General features: G+C 28.1%; 1 protein-coding gene across 1 annotated transcript in view; it reads left to right on the top strand.

The window, feature by feature from the left end:
- LOC107164872 (protein turtle homolog B-like) overlaps positions 1-21,593 on the top strand; it is a 349,438-nt gene that overhangs the window by 288,580 nt on the left and 39,265 nt on the right. Inside the window, exons 7-8 of the mRNA XM_015512862.2 lie at positions 5,231-5,378; positions 19,027-19,157. Coding sequence (XP_015368348.2) covers positions 5,231-5,378; positions 19,027-19,157 — 279 coding nt within the window. The remainder of the gene's footprint in view (positions 1-5,230; positions 5,379-19,026; positions 19,158-21,593) is intronic.

Here is a 21,593-nt window from a genome sequence, read left to right as displayed (position 1 = left end):
TTGTCATAAAAAATATAAATTTACAAAACAAAAAAAAAAATTATTGTATACTGACAATAGAAACACATCGTATGTAGTGCATACATGGGGTATAGGTATGAGTCAGCCGTTCTCGTTTGGATGATAAAAAAAAAATCGTCCGATTTTATGGGTAACGCTCGCGCAGAAGATTTGTCCGTCACATACATATAGTAGCTGCGGATGCCTCCCTCCTCCCTACACGATCGCTCATTGACGCGACGTGTGTAGTTGAGGAAACGTCCGTGGGGTGTGGAAGTAGCTGAATGGACGGGAAATGACGCATGAAGAATTCACGGACTTAACTCGATGTTCGTATATTATACGTACCCGTGTGTGCGCCTATACACACGTATACGTTATTATACCTGAGTTGTTTGGAGATCTATGGGTAGGCGTGAGTGAGAGGGTATATATAATATACTCTCAGAGCGCATTGCATTCGAGACGTAATTCCCGATGAAACTTTAAACAGAACGTTAGTCATTTTTTTTTTTTTTTTTGTGAGTGTGTGACCTGAAAATGTACATAGATGCCATAATTTAGTGTCACGGGATTTTATTAAAAAACCAGGCTCGTCCATCTTGCAGACGTATTTAACCTAACCTAACCATCATACGCATCGTACTTACGTGCTTGATTCATAATTACTATGGCCAATGACTAAACATGACGTAAATAGATTGGTCAAGCAAATAATGATAATAATAATAATCTCGTTCAATTTCATCCGAAAATCTTTTTTACATTTTATTAATATTTTATAATTTTAGCGAATGTAACAATGCATTTTTTCAGTATAGATAAAATATAACATGGCTTATTAGATGTAATTCGGCAATACCATTTCGAATTTTGCTATGATATACATATTATTGCAATACACAGCAATATATTTTATGTGTACTATAAATTCCTAAAATTTAAACATTAAAAATGTTTGAAACAATTATTGTATTAAAATTACCATAATAACTTAGAATGTATATTTGTATTATTAGAATTAAAATTGTTTGAAACGACAAGTTGATATAAGTAAGCGACACATGAGTTGTATTATAATATAATATAGTCAATGGATGTGTGTGTGTGTATGTGTACACTATATAATATTATTATTATTATTATAACAATCTAAGTTTGAAGAATTTTCTGAACACGTTTTTGGCAAAGCTTTGGCTGCTCAAGCATATCACATCGACACCTGCAGAGGCCCGACCACCGACCACTCTTTAGCAACCGACCCACCACCACTTCCACCGATCGTATTTTCCTTAGGGAATTACCGAATCTTTGACCTTTATACAATCCCCTATCCGCTCGTCCTACGACGCTAACTTGAGCTCCATTACGAACCGTTAATGTGCTAAGACTCCAACACTTTGCACCACCACTGTACCGAGCAATTTACATATTTTAGCGACGACGTAATATTATTTTATCAACGTCACAATATATCTCACAAGGTGACTTGATGCACCATGCACAACATAACAATATAAATGGTGTGACGGCGTGTCTTTAACTCGACCGACAATGTGGGATGATAAAATTGTCTGATACAGCACTCATATATTCTTGATTTTCTCGTATTTACTCATTAGCTTATTGAACTTATTTTTAACAGACACAAAAAATATTATCATTCGTTCATATCATTATTCAATGCTAATTTAACAACTTTTTATACTAAACACTAAGTAGCTACCCTGTAGAACTGTGTGAGACAAGGGAGACAACCCGCGTGTATTATTATATTTTATTATTATTCAAAAATCGTTAGCTGACGAGGTGTATAGTTTAATTTTATACATCAGCGTGTATGTTGCCTTTGGAACGGTATCCTCCTAATCTGTTTCGTTAAAATTATTTTAACCTATTAACTAAATAAACCCAATGTATGTAAAAATTAAACCAACCAACAAATGCGAATGTTTTTAACTACAGTTAACGATACGAAATTCACGAATTTCGGCGGTGTGGCTTATGGATTTAGTTTCTATAATATTATTATTATTATCATAACCATTGTAAGAAACACTATTTTAACGTTTAATGGATCGTAATGAAAAATAATTTAATCAGTTACACGATAATGATATTTCTATGATTTTTTAGTTTCTATTAAAATATTTAATTTATTTACCAACCAAGATCCTTAAATTAAATATCTGAAATATCTCATTCGCAATTTGTACAACCATTATTTATTTGTTTTATTTCTAATATAAAAGATAAGCTGGTCTTTAAATTATTAGTACGTTACTTAGATAATAACACAAATGCCAATTTTTCTTCAAAAAAAGTATAGGAAATGTCTATTTTTTATATGGACAATGATGGACGTCATTTCTAATCAATAGTGTGTGCTGTATTAAACAACATTATTATTTGAAAGTAAAAAGCAAACGAGAAAAACAATTTTGAAAGTGGTTTTATAACATGAACTGAAAACTTATAAATCAAGTCACTAGGTACCTATAATATATTATATAATGTCCATATATATATAATCTGCTTGTTGAATAGATGCAAGTGTTGACGTATAAAATATTTCGGGAGGGGGGGGGGGGTTAAAGTATAAATATTTTATACTATGTAATAAAATATGAAATTATAAAAATATTATTTAAGTTACGAACATGACACTTTTTTTTAAATTTCAGTAGGTAACTACGTTCATCATCTTATATTTCTACATTAATAGTTATAATTCATTGCACTTTAGTATACCATTTAACTATATACAATACATATATCAATATATGTATAACGTACTACAATACAGCTATATTAATTTAATTTTCCTTGAAGTATTTGAAAATCTTTTGATAACTTCTTCAGTGTCAATTTCAATATCTCTATATGTACACTCATGAGGGCTAGTCCTACTAACCTTTCTTGTCCGGTTCTGTTTCTTAAAAACGTTTTTAGGCGTTTAAAAGTTGAAAAATTCCTTTCAGGTGATGATGTTGATACGGGCAAAGTTCCCAACACATTTAATAAATAATAAATTGACGGAAAAAATCTAGATTGCACTGGGACAACGCGTTAAAATCATTTGATGGTCTATTTTTCTCCAAAATCTTGGTCCATTTTGTCTGCCATAACGAAAATTCTGCTCCAATAGTTAGTGAGTTTGAATTATCAATATAAAAATCAACTCAAGGTTTAATATCTTCATATTTTTTGTTGACACAAAATTTAGGGATAATGTTTTGCAGGCTTGTTATTAATTCTTTCTTGTCATTAAATCGTTCATTTAGTTGTTCATCAACTGTTGTTGTATAAAGTCATCTAATAGAGGTATATAAATTGAAATTCGAAAGTATTCTTCGGGATCATTGGTTTTAATGTTGATACGTTTAGTTTGACGAGAATTAATTCTTGGTATAGCTATTTCATTATTAACTGATTCTAACTTATTTATAGATTCATTAAATAAAATTGAAAATTCTTCATTAGCGTTTTCTCGCTTTTTATTAAAATTTCGGATATATTTTCAATATGTTCACATGCTTCGTAAAGATCGCAGTTAACTTTTTGTAAAACTTTGCAAAGAGGCAAAGTCAGAGAAAATAATTCACCTGCTACTTTTAAACTAATAACAAACTCGCTTTTAATGATAGCATTAAGTAATTGTGAGGATTTAGACGAAGTGTCACTATTATGATGATTTTCCAACTCCCTAAGAAAGTACATTAAGATTAGTTATCGCTTATCTAACACAATATAAATATAAAATATACCATTTTATTTATTTATTTATTTCAATAACAGTGACACGTATATGATGTAAAGTTTCAAATATAATAGGCATTAAAAAAAAACTATTCAAACTATTTAATATTATTTCAAAAAAAATTTCTGTACCCCAACCCCCGCCCCCCTGGCTACGGCCTTGACCACTATATATTTCTCAAACATTTTATTGAGTTGGTATGGTAAAATATAATGAGGGTGTTTGTGTGCCTTGTGAACATATTGTTCAAAGTTGTTATTGTCATACTTTTTCTTTTTTATCAATAATAAATGTTATAATACATAAATATTTAAATAAATAATAACGTTGAATAAAAAATAAATTTATTTCTCTTAAACGAATATACTGTTATTATTATATATATATATATATATAAAAAAAAAAACAATAGCTTAAATTGAATGGTATCTATTTATTGAAGTGTGTTTAATTTTGCTTGGATTTCGTTCTTTGAAATGGCGTATCGTAACAATTATACACAATCCTCAATATAAATTGATGTTGTTTGTGTATCAAAAACCTTTTTTTAAATTAAGAAATAGAAAAAAAAACATTAATCTAAATATATTAATTTACTTCTTTTTTATAGAGTTCTATTCTACTAAAATCAGTACGACGAATATACTAAAATATTATTAAAACGTGTTTAGCATATACGTTAAACATGACTATTGACCATTGAATAATATAATTAATACATTATATAAAGATTATCGATTACGATTTTAATATCGTTTAAGACACTAAATAATTACCAACAGACAAATGTGTTTCATGAAAATTAATCAAGTGTTTGCTTCAGATTCTGATTGCCACCACAGTTATTATATAAGTTGCTTTTCACTTATAAAAACCCGTTCTACTGTAATCGTAATTCTGAAAATAAAATATTCCCAGTGATTTACCCTGGATTTTTTATTGCTGATTAGCCGGTAGACAGAAAATAATAATAAATGTTTTATCTCGGTGGATTTAATTACGATTTAACTTAAGGTACATAAGTCTTTACCCGACAACGATAAGATAAGGACTCATCAATGAAAACCACTCCGTTCAAGTCCCTTCACCACACAGAAATCGACACAACTCTATTATAATTATTATCGTTGATAAAAAAAAAAAAAAATTATAATAAAAGCATTTTCACATTAAAATCATCACTTTACCTATACATGATATATCTACGACGAGTAAAATATTATAGGAAACTCTAATAATCACACATGTTTTGGAACCATCTTGAATTAATTATTATTCACGTTGTAATAATTGTCACGAACTAAATATTTGTGTGTGTGTAATGTGTATATTATATTGTATTTGAATTTTAAATCTTATATTAAGTATATATTATATCCATCTGATGGATAATAGGACTCCATTATGATGTGGTCTTATCAAAGTATATTACATTGTGTGTAATACGATCTGTTATTGTTTGTATTTTAGCAAGATGATGTTAAAGAAAATGTTACATCCAGTGAGATGACATTCGTGCCCACGACAGACGACAATGGAAAATCGATAACCTGTAGAGCGGAAAATCCTCAAGTACCTAAAATGGCGCTTGAAGACAATTTCATACTGAAAGTCGTCTGTGAGTCATACTATATATTTTTATAATTGTATTTACTAGGCCGTTTAATATCATAATATTATAAGTTAATTTATTATTAATATATGAAGTGTAAATATACAAATTCCATAAACTATTAATATCATAATATATAATTTACTTGGAATAACAATATTAATATATATTATATTATATACATATTTGCGATGACAAGGTGATATTAAGTCTCAACGCGTCTATTCCAATCTTAAATTAGTAAATAATTTAATAGTGATACATGTCACGGTGTTATGGTAAATTAATTATTATTATCAAACCATATCAGTTTAGAGAACCATTGTAGCACTCTCCGATATTCCAAACTGTCAGCTATGAGTCAAAATTAATTACAAATTTCAATCAATTAGTTATTCATATAATTATATTATGCGTTTATGGTGATGATTGATAATGTATTTTTGGAATGTGACATCGTGTTTTCGTTCTAGCTGATGGACAAACAATGTTTGCTATGAAATAAGACGTGATATTTTGTACATTTTAAAAATATTTTGGTACTAAAATAATTATTTAATTCGAAGGGAATGAATATTTCAGTAACCTAAAATATGTTATTTACGTTATTATACCATTTTGAAATTGTTACAGTTTTTGTTTTCTTTAAATTCTAAATTTAAAAACATGCAGGTTTTAAAATATTTAACATGTTTAACATGGTTTTTAAAAAATTCTTTCAGTAATTATATAAAGCAATAATCACATATATATTACTGCTTTAATTAAAATTGTATAATAAGCGTTATACATATTCAATAAAATACATAAATTTAATATAATATCTCCTTTAAAATTACCTGATGGTAAAATATATCAAAGAAAAAAAACTGGAAAGTGGATATCGCTCTGCTATACAGTAGGCTACAAGTAGGTTACTGTAATGGATGGAATTAAATATGAATCTAATGATATTACATTATTGTATACGAAAAACGATTCTAAGCGAAAACGGTTTATCTGTCTAGTCTAGGATATAATATTATAGATTATTATTACTTATTATTAATACTTATTAAAATATTTGACTTTCCAGTGGACATTTTTTATTTTTTTTTTGATAAAGGTAGACAAACTTATAAGGAATCTTGATTAAATTTTCAAATCTTAGATTTAAAAATAAAAATTTTTATGAATTTCTATCTAAGATAATTAGAACATATTTAGTCAACATTTGAACTTTAAATGCTTATAAAAAAAAATCGTGCCTATGTAGTTTTAATATTTTTCATCTGCTATTGAAACAATATTTTGGAAGTCTTATGTTAAGTTTTGAAGTTTTTTGATTCAACCAATAAAATTTAATCAACATTAATAGAAAAAAAAAACTAAAAAAGTTGAAAAATTAAAATATCAATAAACAGCTCAAAATTAATTAAAATATTTTGAAAATATTATCAAGTATATAAAATACCTATTCAGGGTGATTTTTTTATCATAAACCACTCACTATTTCAAAAAGTATCAATGTTTTTGAAAATATTTTTTTACAAAGTTTCATTTTGTTAAAAACAACGTTTTTATTAAAAAATTATGTTTTTTTAATATTTTTTATCCTTATAATTTTTTAAGTTTTTACTTTTTTGAATGACAACCTAGAGTTTTAATTTTATATTCCCAAGCAGAATATTTTTCTTTGATACGTAAAAATTGAATTTTGGTCGAGTAGTTTATGAGTTATAATAGTATTTAAAGTTTAGATTGGCAGAGTGGAGTGGTACGGGGTTACCCCGCAAAATGTTTGTCCACTACTCCACTTCTCTAAACTTTAAAAACCTATAACTCATAAACTACTCGTCAATTCGATTTTTACGAATCAAAATATTTAGAAAAATATTTTGCTTTGGAATATGAAATTAAAACTCTAGGTTATCATTCAAAAAGTAAAAAACTTAAAAAATTATAAGGATAAAAAATATTTAAAAATGTAATTTTTAATAAAAACGTTGTTTTTTTAACAACATGAAACTTTGTAAAAAAATATTTTCAAAAACATTGATACTTTTAGTAATAATGAGTGTTTCATGATAAAAGAATCACCCTGTATGCTGTATAACCATTCAGTGAAAATTTCAAGTATCTGCAGTCATTTGTTTTAGAGTTACACCAAAATAAAAAAATAATTTGGGAATTTTCGTGATTTTTACGTATTTTGTCAAATTTAAAACTTTGAATGCTTATATATAAAAAAAAAATGTGACTATGTATTTCTTTTATTTTTCAACTGCTATTGGAAAAATATATTAAAAGCCTTATATTAAATTTTCAAGCTTTTCTACCTAACAAATACATTTTTATCGATATTAATTTAAAAAAAAATCTAATAATGATCGAAAATTGCATATGCCTATAAATAGTTCAACTTAAGTTGAAATTGAATGGTGTATAGAATATACTTATATAAACATTCGTAAAACACTTTATGTATCTATGGTCATTTGGTTTAAAGTTACATCAAAAACAAAATCTTTTTTTATTTATATTCATACACGAATTACGTTGAATTGATACTAAATGTTTTCTATTTAAAAGCAATTTATTAGTTAGAAAAAATAAATGCATTACATAGAAGTTATAGTCGATAATTTAGGGTATGGCAGTGATTTTTTTAAATAGGATGAAAGGTGATACCCTAACTATACCCCTCTTTAATACCACATCGCAATAACCTATTATATATAATATTGACGTTTAAATGACGTCACTATCGGAGTGGATATAGAAAAGAGTTTATTATACGAATAATTACCCGTTAATATGTTTTTACACAACGAAATTAAAACGTGACCAGAATTTGAAGAAGTATCTAAATTTATAGAATACATTGACCCTGAAAAAAAAGAGAAAAATTTATAGGTATGTGTATATATATATATATGTGTATAGAGAGAAAGATAAGTAAGCAAAGAAGAATGAATGGAAAGATAATATTATTTTCAGATTTTCTCTAATATATACTGTACACTGATGTATTTTTCATATGATATACAATTTTTCTTAATACCCATATATTTAGGTATTTAATAATAATTTTAACATTAAAAATAAAAATATATCGGCTAGTTTATAAAATAATTGTTGTTTATTTGCACCATTGTGTTTATTAGTGATATACTATAAATTAACGAGGTTATTAAAACATTTATGGTACACTAAATACCTGCAGGTTAAGTATTAATTATGATTATATGGCATAGCTATTAATTGTTATATACATCAATATTATGCACTAGATTAGACTCACTATTTATATTAATCAATTAAAAAAAAAATTTTTTGTTTCAGTCATTAATTGGTCACTCTAGTCCTAATAGTCGATCATAATATACTGTATATAAACTATAAATATTATTTCTAGTACGTGTCAAATATTATATAATATACTAATATAATTAATTTAATAGGAATACAAATAAGAACTTAATGACTATATCTAGAGTTATTTATTGTATAATGATATACAATAATTATTGTGATTTTATTTATATGTATACTTTTAACATATAGTCAGTAATATAAAAGAAGATAAATTCATAGTTATTTGTATTTCAAAAAAGTGCATTCTCCAAAAATAAATTTACAGGACATAGGTTAACTAGGTTTATAACTAGGTTATAAAAAAGGTATAGTTGTACCTATGGGCTATAGAGCCTATGGTCTGATTTTTAACCTTTTGATCCTTAAACCCTTGCAATTTACCTATAAATAAATCCTGGGACGCAAGTAGTATGTGCACCGTATTTTTGGAAATAGTCCAAAACTTCAAAGACTTAAGTGTTTCTTTCCTTTGTCTGAACTATAAGTGAAATATTGTCTGAATATGATTTTTACTACACATTAGATAGTAATTTGTGACGATAGATAATATATTATCGAACTAAAAAAAGTATAGCGTTACGGGAAATTATAAATCATATTATTAAACCTTTCCACTAAATTGATGAATATGGATTGTTAAACATCCGTAATAATAATAATATAATAAACAGAAATACTAAGCAATCGCCCTCAATCGATAACAAATATCATCCAGTTCATTACAGCTGCCAACCTCCAAACAAAAATATAATTAACACTTAGATTTAGTAACTACACAGTTATTATGTAATTCATTATTTCTCTTTAAGCTCAATGGCCTATATTCTGATGGTATATGAACAATCAAAAAAAAATATATTGATAATAATAAGATTTAAGTAAAAATATAAAATAAACGTACGATTTACAACTTACAGAATATAATTTTTAGTGCGACTACCGTGCATATTATATAACTGCAGCAAACGTATTTTTTTTACACTTATATAAATAGATGTATAAAGTTTCGGGGTGAATAACTTAGAAAAGTTTTTCGATTTGTTTTACTTTCAAACGCGTATGAACTTTTGGTAGGTTGGTACATAATATAGCGACGTGCTGTTATTTTATATTGAGATTTAAACGTTCGGTTTATTTTAAATATTTTATTGACGTGAATATATGTATATGTTTTTTAAATATCCACCTAGCTACATTGAATAATTCGCGTTAACCATAATTTAATACAACATTTCGTTTAATCATGATATGATGGTACACATGTGCACATGTCGTGTTTGTTTAGCGAAATGAATTACACAGATCTACCTACCTATATATGGGTATATAACTATAATATTATAGTGTATTATATTGTGTAACTGCTTTATAAGTACGCTATTTGTATTAAATATTTAAATGTAATTGATTATCAAAAAGTGATACGTTATAAATAATAATTAAAGAATACTTTTTTTTATCACGAACATGAATAAATTTACAATTATAACAAATCAAAAAAAAAGTAGGTCATCATTTCAGTGGTGGATGTTTGTCCATCGTCTCTTTAGTCTTCGAACAGGATAGTGTACAGTATTCGATTTGAATGAAATTATTGCATTCAATAAAAAACGATTCTGAGCGGACGAGGGAATCTTTTTTTATTTAATTTTATTCGTTTCCATAGTGATAAACAAATCGTTATAAGAACAGCTTAAGAACGATTTATATAAATAGGTAATTTATATAATTATAATTATAATTTATAATTAGGAAATATCATAAAAATGAAAAAAAAGTAAAAGCTCAAAGTTTTGAAAATTTTATCATGTCTAGGTAAGGCTAATATAAGTAAAGGACCCATATTTCAAGTTTTTACGAATGTTTTTAACCGTATTACAACAAAAAAAACTCCCAAAATTAAAATGTCTATAAATAGCTCAACAATGGCTAAAATTTTCTGAACTTTGAACCGCAAGGAACAAAATCTAAATACAACACAAAAGATCACTTGTTATTTTTCATTTGAAGCAATATTTCTGGTAGAAAACGTCGTCCGTAATTATTTAATATTATAAAATCGTGATATCGTATGTTTTTTCTCCTTTAACCGCTTTTTTTTCGAGTACCGTTTCGAAAATCGAAAAATGACCTCTTTAAAGTACCAGCTCAAAAACATTACCTTTCGGAAAAAATGCTACACTTGATACTTTTGAGCAAGTTTAGAGGGAGAAAAAAAGTTTACAGAATAAAAAAGAAAAAGAAATAAACATCATTATTATAAAACCAATACATTCCTCGCTCCGCTCAGAATCTAATACATATATATTTTTGTTACTAATAGTATAATAAACACTTAATACATATCTTTTTTGTTGCTCATACCTTCAGTGGTTCCGGCTAGGTGATTTTTTTTTCATTTGAAGAGTGAATAGCGATCTCTCTTATATGTATATAGATATCATGTATTGTTTCTTTATATAGGTAAAATACAATACAAACGAGCTGCTGGAAAATTATATTATGTATAAAATGGTGTAAATAATTTAAATTTAGTCAAAATATTTTTTTTTTTATATCATTGTATATAAAATATAATTGTATACCCAATGTCAGTAAGTTTCGATTCCCTATGAAAAGATTAATTTTTGATGAAAGAACCATTTTTTTTCCTTTTAAATGTCCATTTTCTTCAAAATTTGATATGCTCATAAAAAATTAATTTAACTTCTCTTAATTTTTATTTATTTATTTATTTTAGATAAGGAATCTTGTACTTCATTAGGAGTAATATATTACAAACTAAAATGTTATGAATTCTTAACAAAACAATGTTGTAAAATACTCAAGGTTTTGACAAATTTTGTAAATATTCTTACTTCTAACACTATAATAGTTTAAAAAATAATGTAGATTGTTGCTCTAATTTTTTAACTACAGTAAGAATACAATTTCGAAAGCCTGTAAAAATGTTCAAGTTTTTTTAAAGATCATAAACATATTTATCAACATTTTCAGAACAAAAAATAAAAATTGAAATTGTCTTAAAGCCGCTTAAGACAAGCAAAAATATGTATTTAAATCATCCATTAAGGCATTTTTATACATCAATATTAAAATACAACTATAACATCTGTTGTTCAAAATATTTCTAGTGATGGTTATTCGACTTTATTTAATAATTATTATAAGAATAATTAGGGAAATATATTTGCGAAAATAAAAAATATGAAATTAAAATCGTATTCTCCTGGATCGCGATGTAATTATACGCATTTTTAGAATAAATGCATATCTCAGAGATATTTAGTACGCGCTATAATTAAAAGCTTAGCATATTTTTATTACTAAATTTTCAGTAGTATGTTTACCGTCTCATAACAACTAATGCTATCGTTTTTTCTCCTTATTCCGTTACTAATGACCTCGGTAACGTTGTCCTTGTACATTATTATACCTCTATATTATACCTAGTGTTCACAAACATTTCCGAAAAAGAATATATACAACCACTCGAGTAGTCAGAGAATTTTCGTTGGAAAGTTTTGAACCGTTTAACGAGATCGGTGTGACGGCGTCCAACTTTTTTTTTGTAAATTCTCGATAAGTTTGTCGTCGTGAACATTTTCATTTTCACTTGAATCTACTGATCGCTCGCAAAAACTGTTGCGGCTTTACCCAGACTTATAGACTGAAATCGAAAAAATAAGATGGACCGGTGACGTCTCAATCAAAATTAAATCGATATCTTTTTTGCTCACCGGACTGTGGTTTCAGTACCTAGATAGTTTATTATTATTATTATTATTATTATTATTATTATTATGAAAGTCGAATTCCATGCTGTCACTCTGGACGTAAACATCAAATATGTCGTAGACTCTCATCACTGACTGCTCGTTAACTTTAAGCCGATCTACGATGCGGTTTTTCCGCTATTTTGCGTTTTTATTCAGAGTCATTCTGTGCACGCCGATGTAGCTATCGTTAAGTTTCGGCTTCTCACTATACCGGTCTGCCGGTCCATTATTGAAGTACGATAAAAAAAAAAAAAAAAAAATTATAAAAACAAAATGCGATAATGGACTTATCGCACAGACAGGCTTGAGACTGGGAACTCAACTCAGTCGTTAGCACACACGCGATCGTTCTCTAAGGTATTATAGTTTGCACAGGTATTATTATTTTTACCGTAAACGTAGTAATGTGAAAATATCTAAACATCAAAAAATTATTTTTATTTTATAGACATCGTGATAATAATAATATCGTACGCGTTGATGCTTAAACTAATGCAAATGACGTGGGTTTATTACCAGGTATACGACGCGTGTACATAATATTATTATTGTAGGTAGTATAATAATATGCGCGCTTTGCATTATGGTAATGTTACCGGACAATATAATAACAATATACAATGCATCGCCGACCCATTTCATATACCATATACCATACAGCTAACTATATTATAATAATAACCAACGGTTGACGACATTTATACGATGATTTCGGAGTGGGTGTAGGAGTTTATATTATGTAATTAATAACAAGCAAATAATTTTTAAAAAAAGTGTTTATTTATGATGTTATTATATTACGTCTTCAGCCTTATCTTTAATATATGAGTACATATTTTTCGATTTTCCACCGCCCGAGTATCTCGGGGACTGTTTGACCTACTGTCTTTCTTTCACACGAACTTTGATTGTTTTTCATTTTTAAAAATAATATCACAATATATTGTTCTTATAACATTAAAAAACCATAAACATAATTTTCTTTAAAATTTGCGTATTGTTTGTTACTAAATTAAATGTGCCTTATGATTGTACTAAGATAAATATATAATATCATGTCCGCAGACATATTGTCTTCCAGATCAATCTGAAAATATTATACGTATTGATATGTCAAAAAAACGACGATGCAGATCCATACCCGCAGTGGTAACCAGTAAATAGCGGTTGCCACAACAGGAAAATGGAAGTTCATGTTAAGACGTGTTCTGCATTACCATCATCTGTATCTGTAGCTGCGATAATAAGAATCGACATTATAATGTTCGATGATATACTATCGATATCTATTGCAAAACCACTAACACTTTGAGCATTATAGCCATCGTCGCGTAATGGTTTAAAAAAATCAATAACAATAATATTATAATATTAATATTAATATGTCGTATTCGAGACGTTTCACTTTCATCCACGATGATCCTCCGTGAAAAATCGTTTATAATAATGACAATATTCATTCAACGGCTTTGTGCGTCGGTCGTCAAGTAGTTTGTGCACGCTACATGTTATTATATCGTATGTACATTACGCTTTCTTCTTCAAAGTGTAAACGTATATTATGTTTATGGAGGTGTATACATATAAATAATATTATAAATGCACTCGTGCACCTATCATATCGAACGAGTTATAAGTGCGTCGCGTACACCCGAGCGCAAAGCATTATGATATTGATGAAGTTTTCTTGCTCTCGATTTTTTTCTCCTTTTTACTCAAAGCAAAATTGATACCAACCTATAGTAATAATACTAATATGTTCAACGTTTTCACTCAAAACTGTCACGTCTACCGACGGTAGTAGTATATTATTATTATTATTATTATTATTATTATGATTTTTATTATTATTATTACTTACCGTAACGCGCTTCACAAAAAATGCGTACACAATTTATATAATGCATAATATTATTCACAATATATACTGCACCCGGGAGATTGATGGAATAATGCGATCAGTGCCTATTATATAATGTACAGGAACAGCTAGTATACTGTATAATAAAGTTGTTGTAGTGTTGTAAGTATCGACGACCTTTATATTCCATATATAATCATATGCTCTCTCCGAGTCGATCCGGCGCTAAACTTTACAGGTTTATACACCGCAGCAGAAAATAGCATTACCTATATGTATTTTAAGTAAGTGCGAGGTTTTACATATTTATGTGACGTATATAATCGAACAATAATTATACTGTATGAGCGTATTGCGCTGTAAAGTTTTAAAATTAAACAATCCATTTTAAGAAATCCTCGAACACTGCTTGCAATCATTTCCGGTCGATTATTAACTTAATTCTCATAACGGTACATTTTAAAATTAAAATTATAAACATCATCTACCCCCTCCTTCCCATCGTGGTACGAATAGGTAGTACTTCTGGGCTTAAAATTTTCGAATTATTTAGTAAATACATATAATATAGTTAGGCGGAAATAATTTTATTTAATTTTGTGGTGGTAGTATGCCCTCAAATTTATGGCTCTGGTATCAATCCTTGTGAAAATCATAGCGATTATTAACAGTATAATCTTCGATTACAATAGTTACAAAAACTTTGCGTCATTACCTATATTTATCTGTGGTTGTGGTTATGTACTGCCTTTCCATACACATAATACAAACTAATATGAATTCATCGCGAATCAATATACGTATCTATTCTATGAAATAGTATAATGTTTAAATATAAAATATTTTAGATCGGTAAACATTTCTACCTCGAAAAGTCGATACTTTTATTGATTGCGATACAATTGTACATTTTACTGCAGTATTGCGATACAAATGGCATAGGTATGATTGCTATTCAAACGTCGCACTTTAGTTAATGGTCGGTGGTGTAAAACATAACCTTTACATTGCCAAATTCTATGCAAACGTCTATTGAAAATTGTTCACTGTGGTGCAGTTTTTGCATTAAGAAAATTATGACTAGTTATTAAGATATTGAGTTTTCCAAAAAAAGAAGAAACATGGTGATGATAAACAGCTCGATCGAAGACATATGATAGAGATATAACATGAAGGGGAAGAATAAGAAACTTTAAGCGCACACAGTAAAATAACACGATAAAGACGTTCATCAATCCATCTCCCGAAGATTCGTCACACATGTGTTAAATATAACACACGCGCTGGTTGTACGAACTCGTCTGCATATACACAGATATAGACAGACTTTTGTGCTTAAATATATTATGCACATGACATATATATATATATATTTATATATACCTTCGATACGTATTTAATGACGATATTTTCGTCTCACGCATTAACACTCGAGCCTTCAATAAATATAATGTATTATAGGTGAATATAATACATTATAATATTGTGCACACGGTAAATTTGTCAACGGCCATAAATTATGTAGGTACCTACTGCCGAAGAGCTTATAATACGAATTTTATTTCAAAACTATGGTCGTGTATCGAAGGTATGATTTTAAAGCTTAAAAATTGTATTTTATTTTCAAACATATATTACCTATAATAATAATAACATGCTCTCTTAAAGCATATTTAAAATATATATATATGTATTTAGTGCAGATGTAACCTTCAATAACATAATATTTATTGCCTCTATAATTTGGTGCACCATTATATAGCGATAGGTGTACTTAAAATCTATGACATTCGTGAAATAATTTTAACCAAAGCTCTAAATATTATCACGGCAAGGCGTAGTTAAAATTTAAACGTATCCGAGTTTGCTAGAATTTCTTGACGTTGTTCTTTGGTTTTCTGAAAAACTAAGCGGAGTTTAAATGAGTTATTTAAACAACAAACTACTGCTTTTTGTCTTAAATGTGTTGAACTACTTATAATATAGCGCTAAATATAAAGACCAAGTTTTTCGTAAATTATTTAAGTCAATATTATAACACCAACGTAGGTTGGTAAATATAAATTTCGCCAAACCCTCAGATTCCAAAAGAGGTAGGCAATGATGGAAATACTAAGATAACTGCTTTTAATTATAAAACGTTTACTAATATATTGTAACAATAAAATATACTTCATAGTGATGTTAGCATTGTTCATTGAATCAAATTATATAACTACATTATTACATAATTATGAATAATATTATTATATAAATTTTCTGCTGTAGTAAACTAACAATAGTAATTATAAAAGCACCTAAAATAATAATTTTAAATAGGGTTCAGCTGTAGGATGAGTTCGTTGCATCATTTTATTTTAAAAATATTAATGACAGCAGAGCAGGTACGTATGTTAGTAATAATAAAATATCACGACCTGCTCATTCGATTGTAAAGTTTTAAATGCCATCAATAATTACGGTAGATTTATTTAGGCTATACGAAAACTTTTTGCAACCACTCGTCAAATGAAATTTGTAAGTCGGTTTCTCAGTGAGTCAGTGTTTTATTTATTTTACACCCAGAGTGTTAGGTGTAACTATTTAACAATGGCCTACGCATACCATCAAAATTAACTGATTTGCAGATCACATTAGTACGACATTATATATTCACATTATATTGAGAATATGTAATAACCAGTGTGTCACAATAACTAAGTGCGTGGGTAGCGTTCATCGTCTCCGAACCCACTTAAGCAATTATTGTCATTTGTGATCCTATGTTTCCCATCCGGGAGACGAAACTTTCGTAAGCGGTTCGAGTAGTCAGCGTTTAATAATTCAGAAAATTGCTATTTTTGAATTTGGAAGGTTTACCATCAGCTAAATAGACGTTGAGTTCGAGAAAATATCTAGAATCCTTATTCGTAACCAGGTCGTCTTCGTAGAGAATTAGGTTCCGGAGTGCATGGTGGTGGCTGGTGAAAAGTATCCACAGTCAGTCGGACGGTGGTCGCGGCGATAACGATGGCTAATTAAATATTAGTAATATTTACCAACAATTACAATAATTCATATTATTTTACTTTTCATTTATGTCCATAAAAACTAATTATTACCCTTTTGCAAACTAGCTTTTTGATGTATTGTCATCAAAATACTTTATAAATTGAACACTTTTTTTTTTCATTTCGAACGATACTATAGTATATAGTTTTCGTCTGTACATTATCTCCCTTTCCCATCGACACAATTTTGAAATTCATTCTTTCGAGCGGACATTAAATTATTGTACAATGTGCAGTATAATAAATCATGTATATAACAATTATTTTTATTTGTATCTGTAAAAATAACACATATCGAAACTTTAGTGACGAAAGTATACAATATTATAATATACCAAGTTTATACGACTTCATTTATTTGAAAACTATACTTAATGAGTGGGAGGACGTTATAATATATAAAAATTATACCCTTCGTTTACATTTCCATAATAAATAATATACTATATATTATATACTATAGTAGATATAGTAATAAATTATTATTTAATGCAATTTAAAAGTTTACGTACTGCGAAAAGTGCAAAACATTTTTCTTCAGTTATGGACTACAAAGTGTATATATAACTTCACAGCCGGTCCTATTAAAATATTAGATTTAACTTTAAGGTTATAAAAATATTACATATAGTAGGTACATCACCTCTCATCATATCTTTATATTATAATAATATATTATATTGTATTACTCATACTAACGTTGTAATTTATTATTTCATGGTTTTTCTTGATGATATCTATTATTTTTCCATCGTAAAATTTTTGGTGTAAAATACATAACATAGGAAGTATTGTCAAAGGAAAAGAAGGGGCCAAAAAATAAAATATATTAACGTATTATTTTCTGAAACCGAGAGAAGTGGTTTTGCAATCGTCCTCTTATCCCTTCATTCTCTTCCCACGAGTCTTTGTTAACTCGTTTTTATATGCAAATATTAATATTAAACAATACTTTAGATTTAAGTACGCTTAGATGGTCATTTTTAAGTGGAAAAAAAAGTATTTTGTTTGTACCACAGTACTACAAGTGACCACCCCCATCGATTCTTGAAATAATGCAAAAAATAACAATCACTACTGGATATGATTGACAAATTATTAATTAACCATATACATATGGAATCAATAATAATTAGTGTTGTAAGATTTGGTTGTGTATTATATGAATAATAATCCATTTTAATTCGAATATGATTAGGTAGAGACGTAGAGTTAATATAATCACTAAACCCGCATGTAAATTATTTAGTTTACTATTCATAATATATGTTAGGTACTCGTATTTATCCGTAACATTTAATAAATCAGCATTTTCAAAAAAACAATACCTGTACTTAATAATTCACGCTAAAAATATGTGGTTCTCATTTTACTGAAAAAAAAAATTGTCTAGTCAGATCAAACATCTAAAAAAATTAAACCATTGAAAACAGTACATTCTTTAAAAATACCTAAAACTTCCAAATATCAAAACTAGAATAATATATCATTTTTAGATAAGTTTAAGTATGGATGATCATAGTCCATATAATATATCTTATTATTAACATGTATATGATATATACATATACATTGTACTGATGCGCGTGACATGATGTATGTTTCAGTCGCTCCGATCGTTTCACTCCGGCTTGGAAACTCGATCGACCCGAATGGCATCAAAGAGGGAGACGATGTGTACTTCGATTGTCACGTGAAAGCCAACCCGCCGTCGACGAAGCTCACTTGGTATCACAACGTAAGTGTATATATATACCTTATTTATACGTCAATTTTACAATTGTGTGTGTACGCATACCCTATTTACATACGTTAAACATATAATATACCTTCCTATATACATATTATGTTGAATTGAGTATCGTACGAACGTAAATATTGTTAACCATACATATCGCGGAGTTTACAGTGACGGAAAGATGAGGGGAACAAACTATAAAAAAAAAAAAACAAATGAGGGTAGATAGTTTGCGTCGCCTGCGAAATAAATCTTCGAATCAGCGGCGTGAGAGTAAAAGTAGGAGGACGTACACCTATATATAATACATGATACAAGACTTTCTATTTATCAAAAAAAAAAAAAACAGATCGTTTGTAATTTCGCACTGTAGTCTCGTGTATATAATATATTTACGTATTTGTTCGAACTGCTTAAAAGTGTTCGTAAACATCGCGCATGTTTTATACCTATAGCCCCCTGGGAAAGCTACGAATGCCAGACACAAATTTGTAAACGTAAAGAAACCTTTTTTTTTGACGGTCTCAATCCCATTCATTTTTTACATTATAATTTATTATGACACGAAGAAACAGTCTCTTCTTTTTATTAAATATATTTAAAATAATTACAATTCCCTAAATTTTTTTTTTTGCTTCCTCCTTAGATGTAATTAACTACAATGATTTGCATACATTTACAGTGCTATCTATTTTTTACATCAAATTAAACCAAATTAATATAATGGCATTATATAAAGCGCCATCCCGCGAAATACTTTGAGATGTTTTTACACAAAATATAATAATTACAACAACAGACCTTCTCATTAAATTAACACACAATTTACGCTTTTCGGATTAAACCATATCGTTAATACCATGGTAAAGATGTTTGCTCGTACAAGTTATACACTTAAAAACGCAATTTATTCGCACATATTTGGTAAATTAAATAATATGATGATAAACGTTATTATGATATAAAACACATAAGTAAATTATTAATTATTTACTTAAATAAACAACATAGTGTTTACACGCACAAACTTAAAATTCTATTAATTTTTGATTTAAATTACTATCTGTCTTTTCCAGTTCTCTTTGATTTATATTTTATACATAAAAATGCTCTTAGGTATTTACATAAGTAGTTTTTTATATTATTTTCAGTGTAGAAAGTATAAAAACAGCTTTGAAAAGTTTTCTAAAAATTGTATTCAAATCTGGGACACTGTGATTGTGTGAGAAGTTTGAATTCATTAAGATATGTTTGCTTGTAAGACATAGATTGTTAATTAGTCCTGATACCACGTTAATTAAAACGAGAAAAAAACACACGATACACGGTAGGTATGGGTACAGCTTCCGATATTATTGCAGTGTTACGCCTACACGACACACGTTATGTAGTACCTAATGTTATCGAATGTACACGATAAAATGTAATTCTCGTATCTCGTGTCAAAAGTGTTTTGTAATATCAATAACACAGAAATTACGTATATCAGGTAGGGAAGTACAGTGTATATACACATAAAATATGAAAAATACACATATAGCTGCACAGACACGTTTGACGTAGTCTCGACTTTTCCTTCTCGACTCCTAAGAACTCAATCAATCTTACAACGTACAGTTTATGTAAAAAAAAAAAAACAATATTAATAACAATATACATACTGCAGTACCTTATATTTATGATAGACATAATATGTAATAAAAATGTTTTTTTTTTCAACAATATTCATTGGCATTGTGACTTTCGCTTAGTTTTTAAATTTTAATATCACCTAATGGTATTCCACGTTGTTCAATAATATCAAGAATTATATTTTTTAAATTTTGTTTTCAAACGAACGACGCCAAGTTGAGTTTACGTAAATATTGCAATCATCTTCTACGTATTATGAGACAAAAAAAAATTATTATTATTATAAATAATAAATGTCGCAATAAGAATCAACACAGAAGTTCATGAGCCAACAATACCAAATTATTCAGAAAATTAATACCGTCCGAATTGTACTGAAAGCGGGAAAAAATAGCAATTAGCTCCTGAAAATCAAAAGCAAAACTTTTTTTTTTCCAAATGGATGAGTAAAGGGTGGAACTTTAATGATTGCGCAAAAAATAAAGTAATAATAATGGTAATAAAAATCTCTAGACACTTTTAAATTGAAAAAAATTACTCAAGAACAAAAAAATAGTTTTAAAATAAATATTATTTTGACATCAAATTATTAAAAAAAACTCTACATTATTATTATAATAAATTAGGTTTAAAAGATGGATAAAAACTCGTAAAGTTTTCACTCTCCTGTTATTCACATGGACATTATGAATGTTCTGACTTCATCGCCATACGAAACTTTTTACACGTGGGAAAGGTTATTTTTTACGCATTTTGTTTAACAAAACCGCCTGAAGCAGAATGTGTTCTTCAAATACTATTAGC

This window comes from Diuraphis noxia, unplaced genomic scaffold (assembly GCF_037042655.1).
Source record: "Diuraphis noxia isolate RWA-SAM2 unplaced genomic scaffold, SU_Dnox_SAM2 contig0003, whole genome shotgun sequence".
Taxonomy (NCBI): Eukaryota; Metazoa; Arthropoda; class Insecta; order Hemiptera; family Aphididae; genus Diuraphis; species Diuraphis noxia.
The sequence above is the reverse complement of the archived record's forward strand: the minus strand, read 5'-3'. Positions and strand labels throughout refer to the sequence as shown.